The 24,601-nt window shown below is 39.9% G+C and overlaps 2 protein-coding genes across 5 annotated transcripts in view; both read left to right on the top strand.

Moving 5' to 3' along the window:
* Window positions 1–12,963, top strand: part of FYB1 (FYN binding protein 1) — a 119,450-nt gene extending 106,487 nt beyond the window's left edge. For all 4 annotated transcript variants that reach the window (XM_014581770.3, XM_075932510.1, XM_075932511.1 and 1 more), the window contains 3 exons: window positions 10,008–10,041; window positions 11,762–11,793; window positions 11,923–12,963. In XM_014581770.3, coding sequence (XP_014437256.2) covers window positions 10,008–10,041; window positions 11,762–11,793; window positions 11,923–11,945 — 89 coding nt within the window. In that variant the 3' untranslated portion in view covers window positions 11,946–12,963. The remainder of the gene's footprint in view (window positions 1–10,007; window positions 10,042–11,761; window positions 11,794–11,922) is intronic.
* Window positions 12,964–23,983: 11,020 nt separating this feature from the next.
* RICTOR (RPTOR independent companion of MTOR complex 2) overlaps window positions 23,984–24,601 on the top strand; it is a 143,340-nt gene continuing 142,722 nt past the window's right edge. The window contains exon 1 of the mRNA XM_006139479.4: window positions 23,984–24,594. Within this exon, the coding sequence (XP_006139541.3) occupies window positions 24,546–24,594 (49 nt within the window). The 5' untranslated portion in view covers window positions 23,984–24,545. The remainder of the gene's footprint in view (window positions 24,595–24,601) is intronic.

Below are 24,601 nucleotides of genomic sequence, written 5' to 3' on the forward strand. Positions count from 1 at the left end.
CTGCAAAATTTTAGGCTTGGACTATGCTACAGAATTAAGTTAACATAAGGCAGCTTCCATCAACCTAATTATGTCAGTGTCTAGAGTACAATTCTGCTTCTGTTGAAGTTAGTGACACACTATCAGGGGCGGCCCACGGATGTAGGCAACCTCGGCAGTTGTCTAGGGCGCCGTGTTTAACGCAGCACCCAATGATGACATCACGCCATTGAGGGCTATGGAGGCAGGGGCACCAATCGTGCATTCCACTTAGGGGCGCCAGTTGCCGGCAGCTCTCCTCGAGCCGCTCCCTGCACACTATACAAGCATAATAACTTCACCTCCATGAGAGGCATGAGGCTTATGTCAGTGTAGTTAGGGAGAAACAACGTCCATGTAGACACTGCATTGCTAGATTGACTGACAGCTGAAGCCATCCATCCCGCCTCAGTTCTGACAGCCTTATGCTGTCAGGCTCGAGGCTGCCGTATTCCAGATTCCAATACCCCACGTCAGCCATTGGAAGCCTTCCTGGTGGAGACGCACATTACCAACTGAAGGAGCCAATGTGTACCAACCTCCTGACTCCTCCCACACCTCAACACCCTGCCCCAGCCTAGAGCCCACACCCCATACAAACTCCCTCCCAGAGCCTGAGCCCCCCCCCCCCACGCTCTGATCACGGCCACAGAACCTGTACCCTCTCTCAGAACATGCACCCCATCCCACACCCAAATCCCCTGCCAGAGACTGACCCTCATCCCTCCTTTCCCAACCTAAAGCTAACTGCCCCAGCCTAAAGCACACACCCTGTCCTGCACTCAGCCCTCCTGCCCCATCTCAGAGCTCACAGCCCCTCTCACACCTCAAGCCCCTCTCCCAGCCCAGAGCCTGAATCCAAACTCCCTCCCAGAACCTGACCACTGATCCACCCCTGCATCCCAATCCTCTGCCCCAGCCCAAAGCCCGCAACATGAACCCCTCCTGCACCCTAATTCTCTGAGAGCCTGACCCCACACCTCTTCCTGCGTCCCAACCTCCTGTCCCAGCCTGTGGGGAGAGTGACTGAGGGTGGGGAGAATGAGCAATAGAGGGAGAGAGGATGGAGTGAGCAGGGGACAGGGTCAGACAATGTGTGGCACAGGGGCATGGCTTCAAGGAAAAGGTGGTGCTGGCCAGGCAAGAGTCTTTCGGTTTGTATGGTTAGACAGTTGCCAGCCCTCCTGGGTAGGCACATAGAAGCCTTGGCTGTGCTGGAAGATTGTGACCAGCAGTATAACTGGCAGCTCACTGGGCACCAGCCAGAGCAGGCGCACCGTGTCTGCGAAGGTGCAGCTTGTGTGTGATGAGGGCCTATTGACTGTTCTGACTTGGAGCCCAGAATTGCTATTTGCAGCCCTGGGTAAAGATTATTTGAATGACCGTTCTTCATGATTCTTAATATATTGGGCAAGATTAAAACGTATTTTCTCTAATATAACTTTAATCAAAAATTAACAGTGCAGGAAAATGAGTCTCATTAATGACACGATTTCATGTGCTTTTTTTCAAAGCATTCCTAGTCTAAGTTTACTTCAGAAGCTTTAGGAACCCATATTAAATAAAAGAGACGATAATTTGATTGCTAACTTCTTTATAGAGAAGCTGTCAATTGATAATTACTTTAACACTGTGTCACTAAGCTGTAGATGTTCACTTTGAACATCATTATTGAAAGAAGATTATTTTTAAATGTGATTGCATTCCTTTAACCATTAACAGTAAGAAACTGAGGCTCAAGCAGATGTCATATATCTGAACAGCACCCAGATAATTACTTTAGATGATCTTTTAAGGAATTTTCACCTTAAAAGATATACATTCTCTCTAAAAATGTCAGATAATTTATGTATTATTGTTGTGACACAGCAAATCAATAATTTGTTCATAAAGCCTGCTCCTAGAAAAAATTACATTGCAGAAATTTGAGACAGGCAAGCAAAGTGGTACAGTATATGCTAGAGAGAAGTTCATTTTCCCTTGGAAATTATGGTAATTGGTGATATTTTCCCTAATTTAAGAGGGAAGCATGCTAACATGAAATGAATTACAGGAACTCTGGTTTCAAAGGCCCGAGGAGAGCAGTAAGATTAAGTCTTGAACTGTTGCCTTTGCTGTTTGAGTTGTAATTGAAAAATAAAGGGGAAGGTGAGAATGTCTAACAGCAGCGTCAAACTTGTTCAGCCGAATGGGTTAAATTCAAATTTAATTAGGATATAAATGTAAGACTACATTTTTCCGTCATTCCACTGTAGGGCATCCCACTGATGTCAATGAATAGTTTGCAAAAAACAAAACCCCATGGGTAGAATGCAACTTGATGCATATGAACCACTCAGAATTTTTTTCCGGGTTGTCCACAGACTCAGATAGACATTACCATGTCAGCTACACTTGGTTGACATTTGCAAGGTTTTCTTTACAACAATGAAAGCTTCAAACTTATTTTTTTAATAGAAGCTGTAATTCTACAATATTTGAAAATGGCTTGTTGGCCACACAAATACATTAGGTGGGTTGGAGCCTTACCTGTCACTGGATGACCGATGTCTCTGATTGAGATAAAAGTTTGGGTATGCAGATATGGATACAGATTTTGTATGTAGTGCCCTACAAATGTGCGGATGTCCACTTTATTTACGCAGGTATCTGCATCCATGAATGTGGATGCGGATATCCACTGTTCATTTTTGTGAATATAGATGTGAATGCTGATACAAATTTTCCACACAGGGTTCTAGCAATATCTGTAAATGCATATGGTTTTCTGAGGTTTGATTTTTGCATTGACAAAATTTCTTCACTATAGCAAAATGGTAGCACTGCTATAGTTAAATTTGAGACACTTATATTTAAAGAATCACTATTCTAAGTGCTCTAAAATCCTCTTGCTTACTTGGGCCAGATCTATACTAGACCCAGAAATTTGGCTTAAGGTACTCTCCCATCAGTTTCCCTTTCTCTTTGCAAGAGCAGGAGTACCAGATGTTGGTGGCTGCACCCTGGATATGTTTACACTAGCTCGGTAGTTCGAGCATGGTAGGCAAATGAGGGCAACCGGAGTTGCAAATGAAGCCCGGGATTTAAATATCCCGGGCTTCATTTGCATCTTCCCAGGCACCGCCATTTTTTAATCCCCCTTAGTCCGAACTCTGTGCCCGCAGCTACACGCGGCACAGAGTAGGTAGTTCGAATTAGAATCTCTAATTCGAACTACCATTGAGGTGTACCGATAGTTCGAATTAGAGATCCCAATTCAAACTACCTACTCCGTGCTGTGTTTAGCCGCGGGCATGGATTTCGGACTAAGGGGGATTTAAAAATGGCGGCGCCTGGGAATATGCAAATGAAGCCCAGGATATTTAAATCCCGGGCTTCATTTGCAACTCCGGTTGCCCTCATTTGCCTACCTAGCTCAAACTACTGAGCTAGTGTAGACATACCCCCTCTAAGTTCAATTTAACGAGTCTTAACTAGACTAACTAAATTGAACTCTAGAAGATTGATTGTGGCAGCGTTGATCTTCTGCAGAATGAAGAAAAGGCCTTGGATTTCATTCATGGTGGTAAAAGGTAGAGTTAGTGCTTCAAATCTGAGTTTGAGTAATGGGTTCCTAAAATACAATCTCCCTAAAAAGGTACCTTTAAATTAGTACAAACTTAAACCTTCTCTACATGTACTATTATTGATCTACATATAGATAAATCTAGTTATAGATTATTTCTTCTGCCAGCAACTCTCAAATGGTATCAATATCTATCCCTAGAGTTACCCTAAAATTTAAGCTTTTGGGTGTCTCAAAAATAACCTACCTATTGCCTGCTTAATGTTCTGAACCTGAGGTAAGGAGCTTCAGGGTAGCTAAGGAAAAAAACTTGAAGGACACTGAAGTCACCTTCCGCTAAAGTGATTGACACAATTTGTATGTTTTCTAAAACAAAACATCTTTTTATTAATATAAGTAATACATCTAAAATCCTAAACAAGAAACAAATCTCTTATTGCAAGTTAAAGAGCATTTAAACTACAATAGCACAGATTAAATGATTCTAAGATACAATATAAAAGACAACAATATAAAAGAAAATTACAATTAACCATTCAGTCACATGTGCACTCATACTAATTATACCATACTTAAGCTAACCTGTAGTTAAAAATAACAAGTTTATTTTCTAGTGATTCTGCTGAATTGTTACCAATGTTGCTGATACTTGCTGCTGAAGTGGCTTTCCTCACCAGTGTTCCTCTGAGGATTCAAAACTCTGTCTTCCTCTCTCTGGAACTCTTTGATCCTCTTAGCAACTTTTCCGTTTGCTTAGTAAGCCCTTAAATCTTTCTTCTTGCTCCTTTACAGCAGCTCTTCTCACCAGCTCCAGACTGACCTCTCTGCTTGTTCTCCGATCTTTCTCTCTCAAGTATCTTAACTTCCTGCATTATATACTGTTTTATCAGAGTATTTTTACTGTTATTTTTAACCCCTTTTGAGCATACTTACAACACAGATTACCTGGACTTCAAACTGCATATGCTCATTGCCATACATTATCTTATTCTGCACATACTCACTCATGTTGTTTCTACTTCAGAGCCATGATTACCTCATCTGACCTCACTGCTCATGCTATAGGCCAGGGATGGGGAACGTTAGGCCAGGGACCAGATGGGGTCCCTAGCTTGCTTGGATCCAGGCCCCAGGGCTCAGGGCTCCCCACCCTAGCATTGGGGAGCCCACACTGATACTCCAGCCCCTGCTGCCCCCACCCCACTGATTTTTCTGTGGGTCAGAGGCCCCTAACCCAAAAAGGGTTCCCCACCCCTGTTATAGCCATTTACTTCATGGCCATAACTCATTTTATTTTACATGAACTGGGTATGGTCCAACTTTAACCTACTTAGCTGATTTTTGTATTGACCATATTTGTGATCTGCAGCTTCCATTCTAGGGTAGAGTGACTACTGCTTACTCAGAATAGAGATTAGTCGTACAAAATAGAGGCAAGAAAATTTCTCCTGCGGTGAAAGGGCTGGTCACTCAACCTGTCCCCTTTTTAAATCAGTTAACTGCTTAAATAATATGTTTAAGTGGTTAACCAATTAAATGGGATTTTAAATCCTTAATAGGAATTGGCATTATATAAAAACTAGACCATCAGTTATTTTACCAAAGTCACCAAAATATTTTTAAAAGGAAAAATACCCAGTGTATAGTTGTCTCTTGATCCAGCAGTAATAAAAGAAAATGTTACTTTTATTCATTAATGAAAAGTTCTTCTCAATTTTGTATATATATTTTTAAAAGTTTGTCTATTTATCTGTTTGAGCAAGAATTAAATGGTATACAGCTTCCTCTTATCATAACTTTAATCAGTGTAAAGATTTGGTTGTGCCAGGAAAATGGGATGTGCCTGGAATGTGATTGCTTCTCATAAAATCAATCAGAGACAGAATCACCAAATCAAGAACAGTCCTCAAAACTGACATAACTGAGCAAATGTTGAAAGAGGCTGAACCAAGACAAGCCAGAAAAATAAGATGAACCTAATATAGGATTGTTTCTCAATAAACCTTATAGAAAAAGAGACAAAAAGGAGAAATGTGAAGTTTTGCTCTGTTTTGTCACAGCTAAATCAATACTTACAGTTTGAAAACTAGAAGACCATGTTACTGAAAACCAAATGGATTATAACCCTTTATTTTAAATATAGCGAACAAAAGGAGTTTATAGGGAAGAAGAAAAAAATACTCTTGATGGAATTCGCTTTTTAAAAAAATGACTAAAGCTAACTTCATAATAATAACTGTATTTTTGAAAAAAAAATCTTTTCAATAAAACATGTACATTTTCCTTTTATTTTCCCCAAAAATTGAGTTAAGGACCTAAGCTATATCTGGTAAATCTCCTAGTATTCTTATATTTTAATATATGTTTTACTAATTTTGTCTATTAATAAAGGTCAAACAATTATAGTCACCCAATATTTAACTTTTCCACAAAAATCCGAGGATATACCTGCCCCAGGAACAAGCTACGTTTCTGTTACTTAGGCCTGACAACTTAATTTTTTAAAGTGCCATTTTTATTTTCTGATTCACTATAGCAGTCATGGTAATCTCTGTTATTATTCAACATCTCTCTCTTCTTTTATATAAACCAATTTGTCTTAACAATACTTTGAAAATAAAAAATTAGGGCTGTTGATTTAATCACAGCTAACTTATGTAATTAAAAAATTAATTGTGATTAATCACAGTTTTAATCACAGTGTTAAACAATAGAATGCCAATTGAAATATATTAAATAGTTTTGGATGTTTTGCTATATTTTCAAATATATTTAATTACAAAACAGAATACAAAGTGTACAGTGACTACTTTATATTGCTTTTATTACAAATATTTGCATTGTAAAAATTATGAAATATTTTTCAGTTCATTTCTTTATTGTGAAAGTGCAACTTACAACTGTAGATTTTTTTTGTAACATAACCACATTCAAAACCATAAACATTGTAAATGTTTAGTGCCTACACTCAATCCTACTTCTTGTTCCGCCAATCTCTAAGACAAACAAGTTCATTTACATGGAAAAGAGATACTACTGCTTGTTTCTTATTTACAATGCCTCCTGAAAGTGAGAACAAGCATTCACATGGCAGTTTTATAGCCAATGTTTCAAGGTATTCATCTGGCATATATGTTAAACCTTTATATGCTCTTTAATGATTTGGCCACCATTCCAAAGGACATGTTTTGATGCTGCTGATGTTTGTTAAAAAACACTTGAATTAAATTTGTGACAACTCTTTGGGGGAGAATTTTATGTCTTTTGTGCTATTTTATCTGCATTCTGCCATATATTTCATGTTATAGCAAGCAGTCTTAGATGACGACCCAGCACATCTTTAAAAACATTTTTGCTGCAAATTTGACAAAAATAAAAAAGGTACCAATGTGAGATTTCCAATGATAGCTACAGCACTCATAAGAATCTGAAATGCCTTTACAATCTGAGAGGGGCATGTGGTGCATAATTTCAAAAGTCTTAAAAGAGAAATACTTCAATATGGAAACTACAGACCCCAAATCACCAAAAATTAATATCTGCCCTGTTCTGATGGTATCTGACTCAGATGATGAAAATGAACATGCATTGATCCTCCTTGTTTTGGATCTTTATTGAGCAGAGCCCATCATCAGCATGGACACACGTCCTCTGGAATGATAGATGAAGCATGAAGGGACATATGAATCTTTAGTTCATCTGGCATGTTGATATATTGCAACAACAGCTACGATTGTGCCATGCAAATGCCTGCTCTTGCATTCAGGTGATACTGTTAAAAAAGAAAAGGGCAGCATTGTCTCCTGCAAATGTAAACAAACTTGTTTATTTGAGTGATTGGCTGAACAAGAAGTAGGACCCAGTAGACCTGTAGGCTCTAAAGTTTTACATTTTATTTTTAAATGCAGGGCATATTTTTACATAATTCTATATGTAAAAGTTAAACTTCCTGATTATTTCTTTAGTTTCTTACAGTGCAAATATATGTAATAAAAATAAATATGAAGGGAGCACCGTATATTTTGTACTCTGTGCTGTAACTGAAATCAATATATAGAAAATACCCAAAAATGTGTAAATAAATGACATTCTATTATTAACAGCATGATTAACCATGATTAATTTTTAATCAGTTAACAGTCCTATAAAATTAATGAATATTGGGACTAAATTCAGGTTATTGCACTAATCACACTCTATTATAGAGATATCTCTTGTTAGGTAAGCAGCTGTTACGATTACATTATTTTAATGAGGCTACTCTTGAGAGTGGGAATACAGGAGTCACACAGATTCTAAATATACCTTCTGATGAGACTGGGGCTAAGTCTACACTGCACATCAATTTTGAAATAAGCTATTCAGGAATAATTTTGAAATAGCACGTGTACACTGAAGGGAAGCCTCAAAATTAGTCCGAGGCTTCCCTAATGTAGATGTACTATCTTGATTGAGAGCCCCAGGATCACTGGGAAGGAATAATTTAGAATGGCCCTGGCGAGCAGCTATTTTGAAATATCATCAGTGGAGTATCTACACATGCCTTATTTCAAAATAGTTATTTCAGAATAGGCGTTATTCTTCTCAGAATGAAGTTTTCAGATTTCGGAATAAGCCATCAGTGATTTTGAAATTATTTTGAAATAATGGAATGGCTGATATTCTGAAATAACTTTGCTGTGTAGACATACCCTGTGTCATGGAAGATCTGGATGATCTTGTAAATTGGAGTGATAGCAATAGGATGAAATTTAATAGTGAGAAGTGTAAGGTTATGCATTTAGGGATTAATAACAAGAATTTTAGTTATAAGCTGGGGACACATCAGTTGGAAGTAACGGAGGAGGAGAAGGACCTCGGAGTCCTGGTTGATTATAGAATGACTATGAGCCGCCATTGTGACATGGCCGTGAAAAAGGCTAATATGATCTTGGGATGTATTAGGCGAGGTATTTCCAGTAGGGATAAGGAGGTGTTAGTGCCATTATACAAGGCATTGGTGAGACCCCATTTGGAATACTGTGTGCAGTTCTGGTCTGCCATGTTTAAGAAGGATGAATTCAAACTGGAACAGGTACAAAGAAGGGCCACTAGGATGATCCGAGGAATGGAAAACCTGTCTTATGAAAGGAGACTCAAGGAGCTTGGCTTGTTTACTTTAACCAAAAGAAGGCTGAGGGGGGACATGATTGCACTTTTTAAATATATTAGAGGGATAAATACCAGGGAGGGAGAGGAATTATTTAAGTTTAATACCAATGTGGACACAAGAACAAATGGATATAAGCTGGCTAGTAGGAAGTTTAGACTTGAGATTAGACTAAGGTTTCTAACCATTAGAGGAGTGAAGTTCTGGAACGGCCTTCCAAGGGAAGTATTGGGGGCAAAAAATCTATCTGGTTTCAAGAGTAAACTAGATGGGTATATGAAGGGGATGGTTTGATGAGATAACATGATCTTGGTAACTAATTGACCATTCATTATCAGTGGGAAATAGGTCAATGGAGGGTTGATAGGAGTTACTATAGAGAACTTTCTGGGTGTCTGGCTGATGAGTCTTGCCCACATGCTCAGGGTTTAGCTGATCGCCATATTTGGGGTCGGGAAGGAATTTTCCTCCAGGGTAGATTGGCAGAGGCCCTGGAGGTTTTTCGCCTTCCTCTGTAGCATGGGGTATAGATCACAGCTAGAGGATTCTCTGCATCTTGGGGTCTTCAAAGTATTTGAAGGCTTCAATATCTGAGATATAGGTGAGAGGATTATTCTAGGAGGGGTGGGTGAGATTATGTGGCCTGCACTGTGCAGGGGGTCAGACTAGATGATCATAATGGTCCCTTCTGACCTTAAAGTTTATGAGTCTATGAGTCTATGCTCTGTGGATTAAGCTCTGAGACTAGTATTAAGTCTTTTTTTAAACATATAAGAAAAAGCTATTTGGTTTCAAGACACATTTTGTAACTTCTGTTAAAACTTGTGAAATCTGACATTGATTCATACATCTGCTAAGTAACCAAGAAATAAACATTTTAAAAATAAAATCTACCTGATCCTGTATATCTTGATTTCCCTTCTATTCCCCATGACACTGGGAATCTGAGCAGTAGAAATTCATTATATTGACATGAAAAAAACACAGTTCATGTGTATAGTACAATGGATTCTTGATTTCTGATTGGAACCTCTTGGTGCTACCATGATTTAATTACTCTTCCTCCTCATAAAAATAATTATTAATTATACTGAAATGAATTTAAAATGATTAATTTATGATGTGTGTAAACTCTCCATGACTACCACATCTTCCTCTCTAGTGTACAATGGATATTATTAAAAATGCCTTCTGTATCCCAGATGGCTTTATCTGAGAACACAAGATATATAATGTAAATGTAAATTGAAATTAAATATATATTTAATTTTACAGATGGATATGTCCTAAGAAGCAATTTAGTGGAGAAGTAAGTACAAAATAATCTTCTGGAAATTTGTCATAACATGTTCAGTTTTGCTGTTAACTACTCATTGCACAACTAAAAATTAACATAAAATATGTTGTTATAGGAATTTATTGCTAAATTACTTAGGAAGCTTATCCTTCTTAAGCAGCTGTCACTTACATTTTGTGTTTGAAATTACCTGTGGAACTACTCCTGTATTACTGATCAAGAAATTTAGGACTAACCATTGAAAAATTACACACAAAACACATGCCTTAATCTATAATTTGTGTATGATAACCATGATTTAATTGCACATTAATTTAATTAAAACTATGGCAATTTCATACGTTTAAATATATTAGACCAATTTCTCCTCTAGTTATCTCCTGTGTAATCTTATTGGAGCTGCACAGATATGACACAAAGCAGAATTTGGCTTAGTATTTCTACTCTCAATACAAGTTGTACCTCCCTGTTCCTGGGCTCTGTGATCCGGCAACATCCGTGGCTCAGCACCAACCCCAGGTGTTCCCTGGAACAGGGAGGTCAGGCCGCGGGACAGAGTGCCATAGGGGGCACCGACAACTCAGCTGGAAGCTCCTGTGTGTATGTGTGTGTGAGGTGGGGCACAACGGGGTGTTCTGGCTCCAGCGGCAGCTGTGGAGCTCCAACCCTAGTGGTGGCCAGGGAGGTTTGGTCCCAGCCTGAGGAATTCCAGCCCTGGTTGCACAGCTCAAGTCCCAGCCATGGAGCCAGGTGGCTCTGGAGCTCTGTTCTAGCTGCGGGGCTCTGGCCATGGTGCTCCGGCCCCGGTAGCAATGGGACCGGCAGCATCTAGAGAGCCCCGGGGAGCAGGGGCAGCAGCACGGGCAGGCTAGCACCCTAAGCCAGTGGCAGCCTGGGTCAGGAGAGGAGGGATTTCCCCTGGTCCGGCACATCTCCTTGTTTGGTACCAGTTAGGTCCCAAGGGTGCCCAACCAGCGAGGTCCAACATGTACTCAGTCTAGTTGTAGTGATTTCAGCATGTAGGGTCTGATCCAAAGCCCATTAAAGCCAATGAGAGTCTTTCCATTGACGTCAGTGGTGTTGCTATCAGGTCCTTAAACACCTAATTAGATGACAGATTTAGGCCTCACTCCTAACGCTTATAAGGCAGTTAACTTTAAATATGTGAGTTGTTCCGTTAAAGATAATGGGACTATTTGGTTACATGAATAAGTGCATATGTAAATAACTTGTTTTGAAAATATACCCTTTGGAGAGTATGTATTATTTGTAGATGGGCATTAGCTAAATGTGTTGTCTAGTATTTGCTTTCTCCAGTCCCATTATTATATTGCTGAGCATCTTTTGAGAAAGGTTAAGGATGTGATGATCCCCTCTGCTACTGTTTTCATTTATTCGTTAAAAATATATATATTAATGATTGTTTAATTTTAAATACCATTTTGTAAAAGCAGTTTTTTAAATCATGTTTTCTTAAATTATTATTTTTCAAAAAGGCCATTTTCCAAAAAATGTTGCCGTTGTCTGTTCTTTACGTTCAATTTGCTTGATCACATTGTCCTCTCTGGCTGTCTTGATTTCAGAATTTTCCTTTTTGTTTCTTTAACTAGTTGTGTTTAGTTACTTGATATGTGTCTAGACCATGCTGCATGAGTTTGTATCTACTTGCAAATGACAATTTTAAGAGGTTTTTTTTTTAAGATAAAACATTTTTCTCTTTCTACATTTACAGTGATGGAGAAATCTATGATGATATTGCTGATGGTAGGTTGCACATTTCTAACTATCTTAATTATTACATGTAATGTAACCGAAATAAATACCTTTTTAAAAGTATGCTAGTAGTGAATTATTTTACAATCCTAATATTTTTGAATTTTCTTTCCCATTCAGGTTGCATCTATGATAATGATTAATCTTGAATGATGTTAAATTGTGAGCATCATTGGGAGGAGTATCTTCCCTGGAGTTTCAATTGACATAAAACATCAGTAAAGCTGATTAGTCACAAGTTACAGCTCTCATCAGTGATTACTCTTCTACATGTGCAAAGTTTTGGTTAGCCTATGTAGAACTTCAGATCTTTTGGATTTATTGCTTTGAATGGCATTTCCTCTTTGTCGTGTATCAATCAACACAACTAAAATTTGGGTAATCTGAAACAGAATTAAATTTTTCATCAAATAGTCCACTAGTCCCTGTAAAAACAATTCATTGGGTAACATCACCCAGAGATGTCAGTTCACAGCTACTAAGGATATAGGGAGCCAGCAGACCCTGGTGCCATTAACTGCCCACTTTGTGGAGGACAGCATCATGTAAAAAAAAGGTAACCACCTATGATCGGTATCACTCTTGTGAAAAGAGAAAATACAAGTGGGAGCCAGAGAAAACAATATATCCTTGACCCAACTTTCCAATTGTAATAGTAAGGGTTAAAGTGATACACAAAGCCATGTGCCTCTACTGCTAAAGTTTTGTACTGTGACAGTAATAACCTGTAATGTTCTAAAATTATCATTAAATGTTTGTATGTTCATTTTGAATACATAATAATATACAAGAATAAACATAATTTATGGAGTTTTATATTACTTATATACAGCACTCTGAGATACTAGTCATGGAAGGCTCTACTTAACTATAGCACATTGTTGTTCAGCAGATTTTCAGGAAGTTTTTTTTCCCTAAGATTTTACTCTGTTTAGTTTAAAAAGGGAACTTGTCACATTTTTATTGTAGTCTAAGCAATTAAAATTGACTTATAAATGTATAATCTGGTGGGAAATAGCCTCTGGGTTTAATATATATACACTGACTCAAACTGCAACATTCTGATGCTGAGATTTTTCTTTTAAATATTGCTTTCTTACACTAGGTCACCCTAATGTAGGGAGCTCAACTTAATTATAATAAAACCTATTTCTAAAACTGTGCCAGCTTCATTGATTATGCTTTTTTTTTTTTACAAGTAAGCAAGTCTTTAAAGTAAAATGACTTATGTCATAATAATTAATATTACTTTGTACTTATTAGTATCAGGATCTGTTGAAAATACAAAAGTATGAATAATTAATGACAAACATAGAAACAACATGTAGAAAATGAAATGTTATTTGTAGCTTTTCTGGTCTTGCCTACATTGAAGAGAGGGACAGGGTGGATTGAGGTTCAGATCTTCCCATAGGCCTAATTAATTCTTCTGGGATTCCAGGGTTAGTGGATTTTGTGGACCCCCAAGGCTCTGGGATGGGGCCAAAATTAGTGGTTCAGTATGTGGGACAAGGCTGCCAGTGAGTAGGATAGGAATGGGGGGTGCAGAATCTGGGTCAGAGGTGGGATGCAGGAGTGGGTGAGGGTAAAAGGTCTGGGTGGGAGGTGGCATGCAGAAGCAAGGGAGGGTGCAAAGCCTGGCCAGGAAGGAGATTTTAGGAACAATGGAGCATGCAGGAATAGGTTGAATGTCAGGTGTTTGGCTGGGAGGGGACAGTCAAGAGCAAGGTGGGGATCATGTGTCCAGCCAGCGGGAGGGTGCAAGAGCAAGTGGGGGGGGGGGAGTAGGGTGTGGGTTAGTGGAGAGGGTGCAGGAGTGGGCTGGGTGTAGGATATCTGACCAGGGGAGAGGGTGCAGGTAGGTGTCTGGCCAGCAGGGAGGATGCAGGAGTAGGCTGAAAGTTCATGGTCTTGGCAGGGGGATGCATGAGGGGGCTGAGAGTGCAGGTTCTGGGCATGAGGGGAAGGGAGGGCACTTACCTGACTTTGTGACCTCTGCCACTCCCAGGAACCAGGTCCCAGGTATAGCCTCCCGCTGCTCCCATTAACCGTGATTCTGATCAATGGGAGCAGCAGGGAAAGCCTCCATCAGCATGTTTGTACACTGCTGTTTCCCCAGCCGGGGGAGGGGGAGTGTCAGTGCGCAAAGCCGCTTTTGGTTCCACTTCTTCCCCACGAGTCAGATCACGCAGTGAGGCCTGGGGCTTTCTTCCCCACCCCTTCCCCACTCCAAGCCAGCAGAAAGCTGGTGCTGGTGCTCCAGCCTCACGGCTCCCTCCCTTGCCAGATTGAAGGGGGAGGGAGGTGAGTTTGAGCCACAGACCACCTGCAAGGTATAGACCGCAGACCCCACTTTGAGAGCCACTGCTCTAAGGTATGCGCCTGAGTGGCTGCACATGAGAGAATAAAGGGCAGCCCACCTAATCAGTGGGTTCATGTAAGCCTGGCTCCACTAATTAGGTGCCTGGACCCTGGAGAAGATGCACATATGAGGTGGTGGCCTTGGGGGGGAATAGAGGGTGGGGGAGAGGTTGGGGAAATAGGAAGTATGTGGGGGCAGTGCAGTGATAAGAGGGGTGGAGAAAATTTGGAATGTGCAGGGCTGCGGAGGCCAGAGAAAGAAGTTACTTTTCCTAGTTCCAACAGCTGCTGGGGAGAAATGGTCCTCCTTTCCAGGCCTCAGCTTTGTAGCTGTTATGGTGGGGGAAAGACCCCCCTCCTTCCCAGCCCCTGCTCAGGAGTTGGAGGGGCTGCCACAGCCTGGGAAGAACATTTGGAAAGATTATTAAATGGTCTACTGAGACTCTCAGAAATTTTCAAGAAAAAAATGTTTCAAACCACTACATTAGGATAAATATAGCAGTTATTAGCCACTCATGACAGTAACCACTGTCATCTCCACTGTAGACAAGGCCTGGGAGGATATCAAGTATATCAGAACAGGTTTTTAAAGATGTTTAGTAGCAAACAAAATTTAACATCACATAAGCAGCTGTAAGCCATAGCCTAAATGATATTTTAAAATCACAGATTTTTATACTTCTGGAGCCAGTTTTGAAGTTTTGCGTCTAATGTAGGCCTCCAGTTCTGCATTTGGATGTTCAGGTCAGCACACAGGCACATCAGTATTTATTTGAGACATTTTTAAGCACCACTGTTAGCACCCAAATTTGAAAACTGGCCTGTCTGAAGTACCATGCATGTTTTCAGCTATTTAGCCGCTACATTCTGTTTTATTATTCAAAGACGCTGAAGACAATGTATCAAAATAGGGATGTTCCAGAAGACTCAGTTGGAATTCAGATGCTAAAATATAGTGGTACCTTCTAGCTAGTGGAAAAATATTTTCTTACCTAGTCAACTGTAATTATTCACAAAAATGTCTGTGTTGAATTCCTGTGTAAACAACCGATCTTGTTCCTCTTACAGTCAATGACGTGACCTCAGTGAGAATGGAATCAGACCCAGACCATTGTGTACAATTTACCCCCATGTAGAGGACCACTATAAGGGCTTTAGAAGGACTTGACTGGAACATAGGCATCTTTGCTGTCTCCTTGCAAAAGGTGTGAATTTCACCCTTTGTGAGAAGTGAGGCTTTTAGCAATACATTTGAGTATTTCTTCCAGTTTCCAAGTAATCACATTATCTATCATAACCATATGATAACCATATTATAACAGATGTAGATATTGGATTCCAGATAATAATTAAACATGACCAGTTCAGACTGATTACAAGTGTCATAACATACTAGTAAATTACTAGAGTAACTTATTTTTATTTTACCAATGCTATTCTCAGGCTACAATATTTTTTCTTTCTTGTAAATGAAAGTGTGCATGTCCAAGAAGAAATGTGGATGCACTGCCTTGTGCCAAAATTGCCACTGAGCAACAGACAATATGTAAATCAATGTTACGATTGATGTGGCAGCATATTACCTCAGATGTGACATTACTTTGTTAGTAATGACTTTCCTGTAAGCAGGAAAATTTTGTACAGAAAAATCTGCATTATTGAAAAACAAAGTATGGATCAGCTTAAGATTGTATAGTGTTCTTTTCTTTTATGTAGTTGACTCTGTCATCTTTAAAAATTCCCAAGGAAAGGCAAAAGATACTGGTGCTCTGCTCACATTTCTATCCTTACAATCCCAAACTATATCCATAATCCTGGAGTAGTTCAATATGGGTACATCTATACTGCAACACTATTTTGGGATAATAGAGTATCCCAAAATAGCTATCCCATGTCTTCACATCAAGCCCATTATTTCAGGCTCTATTCCGATGTCCCTTAAAACCTCATTCCATGAGGAGTAAGGGACATTTCAGAATAGCGCTTTATTTCAGAATTTGATGCTGTGTAGACAGTGCCAAATGACAAAATGAGCTATTTGAAATAGCATCGAAATTTTTCAGCTCAAATTGTGTATCTTATTTCGAGTTACGGTGCAGTGTAGATGCACCCTATGATTGCTAAAGTATTTAACAGTGATATAGTTAAAGTTGTCATTAAAGCGGAGGCAATTCACTGTTAAGACCCACTTGGGTCAAAATGGGGTCAGTTTGCCCTCTTAGGAGCAAATGTTGCTCCCTAAGCAACATGGAGAAAGGAGGGGTGAGGACCAAGAAGTGCTGAGAGAAAAGGAATTCTCCTTCCAACCCAGTGGTTTTGAAGCCATTTTGATGATTTTACTACAGGCTATGGATTGTACAGTAGCAAATGATTCTCTGTGTATTCCTGAACAGGGGGGTTACATCATGAGCCCACATAATTGCAACTCCACAGGCTACTTCCCACACTATGTTAATAACTCATGTCTGTATGGAGAGTCCCCTTGTAGAATCCTTCCCAGCACCAATCCTATACATTCCAGTGGTTTTAGGGCCTGCTGTGGAGGTAAGGCAAATTTACTGCAGTCTGTTACTATGACTTGAACATTGTGTCAGTTTGATTGCAAATATATCCATATGAATGCAAAGACGTACAAACTTCAAAAATAGTGTAAATAAAAATTTAAGATTCTGAAGGAGCTGATGGGGCCAGGAGCAGAGTATGGCTTTTCTACAGTAACTTAATTCAACCCCTAACATGTGTACATCATAGCTCTAAACCATACCACAAAAATGTAAATAAGGTTGCAAAGTTGAGCACAAAAAATTAGGAAAGGATAGAATTAAGGTTGTTTGTGCAACTTTAATTCTGCCCTCTTGTTACTATGTGTCTTATAGTATTTAATTGTGCATAAAGTCTATAATTAATTGCATGATGTACTATTTCTTCTACAGAATCCCTTCCTCATTCAGTGCATAAGGTGAGACCAAGGAAATTCAATCCTCATTGTTCAGTTAGTGCCTCCTGCCTTATTTACTGCACACTTTCCAAAACTGCACTTAATATAGATTTAATTATTCTGGGCTTCTGGATGGTTCTCAATAAAAAAAAATAAATGAGATATTCATTAATATTAATTATTTCTCCATCTTCACAATTCTCTTGTGAGACAGGAAAATATAATCTGTATTTGTGTGATGAGAAAAGAAGGAATACACAGAGGAAGGCCAAGACTGTCAAAAGTGTATGCTAATTTTGGGTGTCCAAATGACTTCAGTGTTAAATCTAAGGCAGTCACATGCTTACATTTTGCTAAATTGTGGCCAGTTTTATGCAGAACAGTTGCACAGCATATGTTTATGCTTGGGTTGCTACAAACTTATAAAACAGTTGTATTTAAACAAAGTCTTAGCATTTACAGGATATTGTAGAAGGCAGCAAATATTAGGGAAAAAAATCCTAATATTGTATAATCTACATTCCCTGGCTCCTGATAACCACTTAGAGTTTGTTTGTTTGTTTGTTTGTTTGTGGTTTTGCTGCTGCTTGACTAGGGCATTTACAGTGTCTCTTATATAAAGCAGCAACCCAGGAGCACCATACTATTGCCAATTTGGTAAGCACAAACATTATGAGACAGAAAAAGTAAAACCTCTTCAAGCCTGGATTTTTTTTCTAATTCTTTTTTTTAAATCTGACTTCTGATTTTCTCTCTCTTAGCAGGAAAAGCTCCTTGCTTCCCCCATTTGTGTGCATGAATTTTAGGTAGGGAATGTTTACAAAATGTGCACACAAACTGAGTCATGTCCTATTTTCCCCGAGTGATGGAAGGGCCAAGTTCTCTAGGACCATGTTCTGGCAGCTCTGTAGGCACCATTTTGGGCACTCTTCTTAACTCCATCTCCTGCTCTGGATGCTATTTCCAAGTCTTTTGCAGTCTCCTGTCTCAGTGTTGATTTGAAGAGGCACTATCTCTTTAAATCTGTACTCTTTTCTTTGCCGGGGTGCTGCCCCATGCGAGAGGCTCCTCTGTCCTGTTCCTTTTTTGTCTCTGTCTTTGGTTTTCCTAATATCTATCACTAAGGCTATGCTTAGACTACAGGGTTTTTGGTTTTTTTTTAAGTGGACTTTTTTTGAAAAACCTCACCTGCGTCTAGACTGCTGCTGAATGCTTCATTTGCATAAAGGGCTTTTCAAAAGTAAAACCATCGTCCAGATGCAGTTCTTTCAAAAAAAAAAAACTTTTTTTGAGGAGTATAGGATCTTTTGGAAAAGAGTGTGTTTTTTTTCAAAAGAATTGTGTGTAGACGGCGGTTCTACTTTTGAAAAGCCCTTTTTCGAAAGACCATGCAGCCACATTATGAAAACAAAGCGTGGAAAATTCAAATCCCAACTTCATTTGCAATTTCGATCTGTCCAATTTACAGCCCTCTTTCGAAAGAGGGATGTAGTTTAGACATACCTTAATTGTTCCACTGTCCCATGATTCTTTGACCATGATGCTCTATTCCCTAGTCTTCTGCTTTATCCCTTGCTTTTCTGATCCCTCTTCACTACTCACCTGGTCCTGTGTTCTTGTCTCCTGACCATTCATACTTTTTATGGCTGTGCAGTTTAAAGATTTTTTTGTGTGCGCAAGATTCTTAACTTAGTGGGTGACTGCAGCAGAGGCTTTGTGATGCAGCAGCCAATAAATAGGACTATGATTCGGGTACTGAGTTTCATATCCAATAGAATATGAAATTAGGCTACATGCTTTTCTTCTCTCAGTATCATCCAGGGAGTTTTCTCCAGCATCCAAATAGGATGGCTAGGTGCAAGAGAGCCATAATCACGCATCTCACTGAGGCAAGCTGAAAAATGAAAAGTGTCAGGTGTGTTCTTTTGTATTCCATCACTTTTTTCTACCTCTTTCATTACTAGAGTGCATGGTGACAATAAAGCCATTTTGTACTATGACAGTAGCTGGTTCTTATGCTGTACATTAAGTCCAGTAAACAAACTCAAGGTGTTAATCTATTTCCAAGAAAGGTCAAGAAGAGAGATGTGAAATTCATAAAAGAGTCGCATATATACATAAACTTCAAAGTTCATCAGGTTTCTAGCTGTATTAGTGAGTTTGCTGGCTTGAACCTTCTGGAACACATCCATAGCTTGGATGGGTCATTTAGTTCAGAGCTTATTTGTAGAAAGGTTATGCCAGAGATCAGGGGTGGCCCATGAGCCTAAGCAAACTAGGCAGTTGCCTAGGGCGCCACTGGCCCGGGTGCCCGACGATGATGTGGCAGGCGGGGGCGCTGATCGCACTTTCTGCCTGGGGCACCAGCCACTCCTGCTAGAGGTAAGAAACACTAAAGACAAAATGGAGAAGATGAAGCTAACCTTTGCCATGCAACTTGTATTTCCTCTTTTCCAAATACAATCTGCCCAGCAGTGACCTGGAAGCCTTAGAGTTCTATCCATAAACATGTCCCTACATGCCCTGTTGAGTCAGAAGGTGTAGCCCTTGACCTTTTCAATTGATTCCCTTTACTGTTGCTGTTCCTTGATGAGTCATCAAATAAGGTAGGGAGCAGTGATGCCAAGCTATCATCCAGAAGCATAAACACCAGTCTGAAATACAGACATACATACATACCTATAAGAAACTCATAATACAAAGATAATACAAACACAAACAAGATTATCATACTTGGCAAATTATAACATTTTTGCACATACCTTACAGGGCATATCTGACACAATTTTTTTGTGATTTTACAATACTGGTGTTCAAAATATCCTGAATTGTCCCTCGATTCCATATAGCATCACAGTACATAAGGATTGAAATTGTGCTGTTCCCAGTCCTGCGAAGGCTGTTCTTTCCAGGGCATGAACTTTGAAAGTCACCAGATAGGGGAGCAGACTTCCTCTACAGCAGACTTCTATGAAGATCTGGCAAATATCCAAGTGGAAGTTACTTTCTCTGTAATAATTGGTGCTTGAAAATAAAACCTCAACTTTTTTTAATGTTGCAAAATTGATTTTCCTCTTGTCTTCATTGGAGTGGAAATAAATATGGCTCTCATTGGTATGACACTACTTTGTGGATCATCATCATAAGCAATTTTGGTTTTTATTAGCAGAGTTGTTAGACTGAGTTTATTAATTAAACTATTAATAGAGATATAGCCTAGTCTAGTCTAGCTGAAACAAAAAACAGGACTATGTAGCACTTTAAAGACTAACAAGATGGTTTATTAGGTGATGAGCTTTCGTGGGCCAGACCCACTTCCTCAGGCCCATGAAAGCTCATCACCTAATAAACCATCTTGTTAGTCTTTAAAATGCTACATAGTCCTATTTTTTGTTTCATTAATTAAACTGTGATCCCTCTGCTAGCTGACGTTGTTTCAGAGCAAAACAAAAGCAAAACATTATCCCACATTTAAAAAGTGACTCTTTTTTAACTACCCCTATTTTTGGAAGAATAGTGGTAGAGTTCTTTTTAACACGAGTGAGTGCCTGTATGGCACAGATAATGGGCTTAATAGTTTATAATTTTGTAGCTCACAGGATTCAAACAGAGTGCTGGGACAATTTTTATTGTGGGAGTGCTGAAAGCAGAAACCTTGTACATTTGAACCTACTTACTTTGGATGTCTCTAATATAAGAACATCTATGGTATGGAGGAGGAAGTGGCTATTCATGCTGCTGCTTTTCCTTCTGCCAAGCTGGGGGGAACGGAAGCATAGCGATGTGCTTCCCCTGCAGCTTTTCCTCGCTGTTCCCATAGCAGTGAGGGAACAGGCTCTGGGAGCAGCATGAGGCATAGAAATGCATGTACCCCTGGGAGTGGGGCATCAGGTAAGTGCCCCATTCCCATCCCCTTCATGCCCAGACCCCTCCCTGACCTGGCATATCTTTACTCATAAGAACTAAAACAATGTTTCCTTGAGGAAGCAAAGGAGAGGAGAAATAAGCAGGAATATCCTATTTGACTCCATCCAGGATAGATTATCCTTCCTCAGGCCGAAACTAGGACTAAAGACATAAGAAAGGACTCATGCATATAAGCCTTTTATTTGTTTTACTCTTTGCTCTGTGTGTTTTATACCTTGGAGGAATGAATAAATAATGCTTTATTTTGAATATGCTATTTCTGAGTATCTGCAAAGTTATACTGTCCCACACTTCTGTAGGAAAACAGGTGATAACATCAAGTTGGGACTATTGTAAATAGGATTGCAAAGCAGGGGGCTTCAGCTAAGCAAGCCAGTATAAGAGCTGTTGTATGGAATGGACCCTCATGCCCTCTCTCACATTGACTGGCTAAAGTGCAAGGTACATTGACAAAGCTGTATGAAGAAGTGAGAACTACATTGTCCCAGTTTTATAGCTTGATGAGACTGATATCCAGAGCTCTCAATCCCATGGCTTTCAAACACATTAAATTAATTTCTAAGAGTTAACAAAGAAAATGAAAGTCAATTTTAATGGTATAATCATATTTTTAAATCAAACATGCTTGTCATGATCTCAATATAGACAAGATGATTTTTATATCAGTGCTCGATTTTCTTGAAAAAGGATTTTTTACAAAAAATCTCTAGTCCAGCAAGCTCAGCCTGGATTATGGAATTATTCCAAGGCTCTTCCTATCCCATAACATTACCAATAATAAAGGAACTGAAAGTTAAATTAGGACTTCAACTACATCTGTGCAACTTGTTTCTTCCAATTGATTTTCAGAGGCATGTAACCAATGGAAATTCAAGTAAATAATTCTGTTGATGATGTTGTGTAAAATACAATCTGTAGCTCATTCCCTTTTAGCTGTGTTGGCTCTGCAAACAGCAGTCAAAGCTTATTTTAGTCACTAACATTAGCAAGAGGAGATGTCAGCACTAGATGATTTGATGGAAAAATACAAAGAGTACTGTTGAGTAAGACAATGACATTTTTGTATAAAAACTTTTAAGAGTAAAATTGCACTTTGAAAAGCGCAGAGCTCACTTGAGAAGATTAATGCCATTTTATTTTAATTTTGTGTGTTCATAGTTTAATGTCATGGCTTGTGTGCTAAGTTCTTTAAACTCTTCTTCTGCATAATAAACAGCTATTTTTCACAAATAGACTTAAAAATCAAATGTTTAAAATATAAAGGATAATTTCTATCAGTTTATAATATTAAATCGTATCTTTGGTATGGACAAGGCTCAGTTGAATCAATAGCACATGTTGCCTGGGGTAGATGAGATTGCCTGAGTAATTTCATTCTTCTCTGTGATTTCTAAAACAGATATTGGAGCATTGTCTTTTGACCCAAGTGATCTCTCTTTTAGAGGTCTCCAAAGTTGCACTCCTTCTTTTCAATATGTATGTTTATTCATAGGGTAAATTATGAATAGTTTTGTGTGGCAATGCTGTTCACATACACCTTATCTATTTTTTTCAGTGGGATGATTGCCTCTTTTGGGGTCTATGTGTCCAATAGGGAAAAAGTGCTAGGATAAGAGACAGCACAGTGAGATGGTGGATAAGATAATGTAATAGTTCAGAATACATGATATCAGGTGGACTTCAGAGAGAAGAGAATGGTTGGCAACCTGCTTAGTATCAGCTGCAGGACACAAAGCTGTTATTCTAACTTGAGCTTGTAAATGCAATTCAAGGTGTTCACGTTGATCTATACAGCTCCATGGCTACGTCTACACTGGCCCCTTTTTCGAAAGGGGCATGCTAATTTTAAACTTCGGAATAGGGAAATCTGCGGGGGATTTAAATATCCCCCGCGGGATTTAAATAAAGATGTCCACCGCTTTTTTCGGCTTGGGGAAAAGCTGGAAAAAAGCGTCTAGACTGGCCCGATCCTCCGGAATAAAGCCCTATTCCGGAGGATCTCTTATTCCTACTTCCTACTTATTCCATCTGTGGTCCTTCAGAAGCAGAGTTTCCTGACCTTCAAGGCATGTTTTAAAGCACTTCTGCTTACTTGGTCTTTCGCCATGCATGAGGGTATAAAAGATGTGGCGTTTCTGTGTTGGGAGACCATATAGTTAATGAATTGACTTAAATCTTTGAGCATGTGCTTAATTTGTTAAATATTAGAATTTTATAAAATATTAAATGAGAGAAATACATCAGTATATAATATTAGATAAATACTCCCATTATTTTATTTAGACCCATAAAAGCAATGTGGAATTTTAATTTTGTTCTTGTTCTTTTTAATTAGTCTACATCTGAAAATAAAAATTCCCTGACAAATATATTTGACATGGAACATGTCCAGTGGTTCTACTTATTTGAATTATGACCTTGTCATTGAGCAAGTGCAGTTTGTTTATTTTTTGTACCTGACTTAACGGTTCAGCCACGACATCTTAAGATGCTGGTTGAGTCTGTCATGTAGGAAGGCAGTTTCCAGTACTGTAAGCTCTTCTGGGAGGGAGACGGGGAAGCATTTTGCCATATTTTCCTCAAAGGTGTAGAAATAGATTGAAAGCAGCACAACAGGGTAAGTGACAGAAGATAAGGGCAGGCTGAAGTTTTCTAAAATGTTTGTTTTACATCTACCATTTTTGGGCCTTTTCATGAACAACAGTTTCATTTGCACTGCTTACCGGGTCAGAGGTAAAAGCTGCTGGAGAAGTCTGCTAAAGTTACAAGGCTAGAAAAGTAACATCTGATCTAGTGCCTTGTTGGCAACACTTCTTATCAATAGTTGTGATTGTCTGGCGGGAGGTAATCAAATGTTTTTGTTTACCCTGAAAGCCCTAGCTCCTGCTGGAATTCAGTGAGAAGTCCAGCTCCCACTTAAGAAACAGATAAAGAAAAAACCCTCCAGTCCTCCTGGTCGCAGAGGCGCAGCCACGTGCTCCAAGTCCCACCAGACGCAGACAACCTCCCCACCATTGATACACAGAAACCACCTCGCGCTGTTAAGTCCAAGCTCAGGCTCTCTGGATTCTGGGGCTTTCCAAGACTGTGAAAGACTCAAGGGGCTGGAATGGGAGCAGGGCGGGGGAGAAGCGGCAGGCGCGAGCCAAGCGGCGGGGACCCGGGTCGGTGAAGGCGGCTGCCCCAGCGCTGTAATTTAGCCCGTGAGGCTCCCCCTGCCTTGGGAATGGGAGCAGCGAATGGAGGGAAACGCCCCTCGGGGTGCTGAGGGAAAGCGCTCTGGCCGGAGGGACGGGCGATGTGTATGTGGCGGAGGCCGACAACTCCCCCAGTCACACCAGGCTCATTCGCCGGCGTTTCAACTGCCAAGCCGGGGCCCCGCTCCTCGTGCCCGCCGCCGGCCGCTCCGCGCCCCCTCGCGACAGGCCGGTAGGGGCCGCGGGAGTCGGCGGCGGCGGCTCTGTCTCCTCGCGAGAGCGGGCGAGGTTTCCGGTGTTGTGACTGCGGGGCTGTAAACATGGCGGTGAGCCTCCGCGCCCGCTCGCTGAGGCACCTCCGCATCCGAGGTAAGGA

The sequence above is a fragment of the Pelodiscus sinensis genome, chromosome 6 (genome assembly GCF_049634645.1).
Source record: "Pelodiscus sinensis isolate JC-2024 chromosome 6, ASM4963464v1, whole genome shotgun sequence".
Classification (NCBI taxonomy): domain Eukaryota; kingdom Metazoa; phylum Chordata; order Testudines; family Trionychidae; genus Pelodiscus; species Pelodiscus sinensis.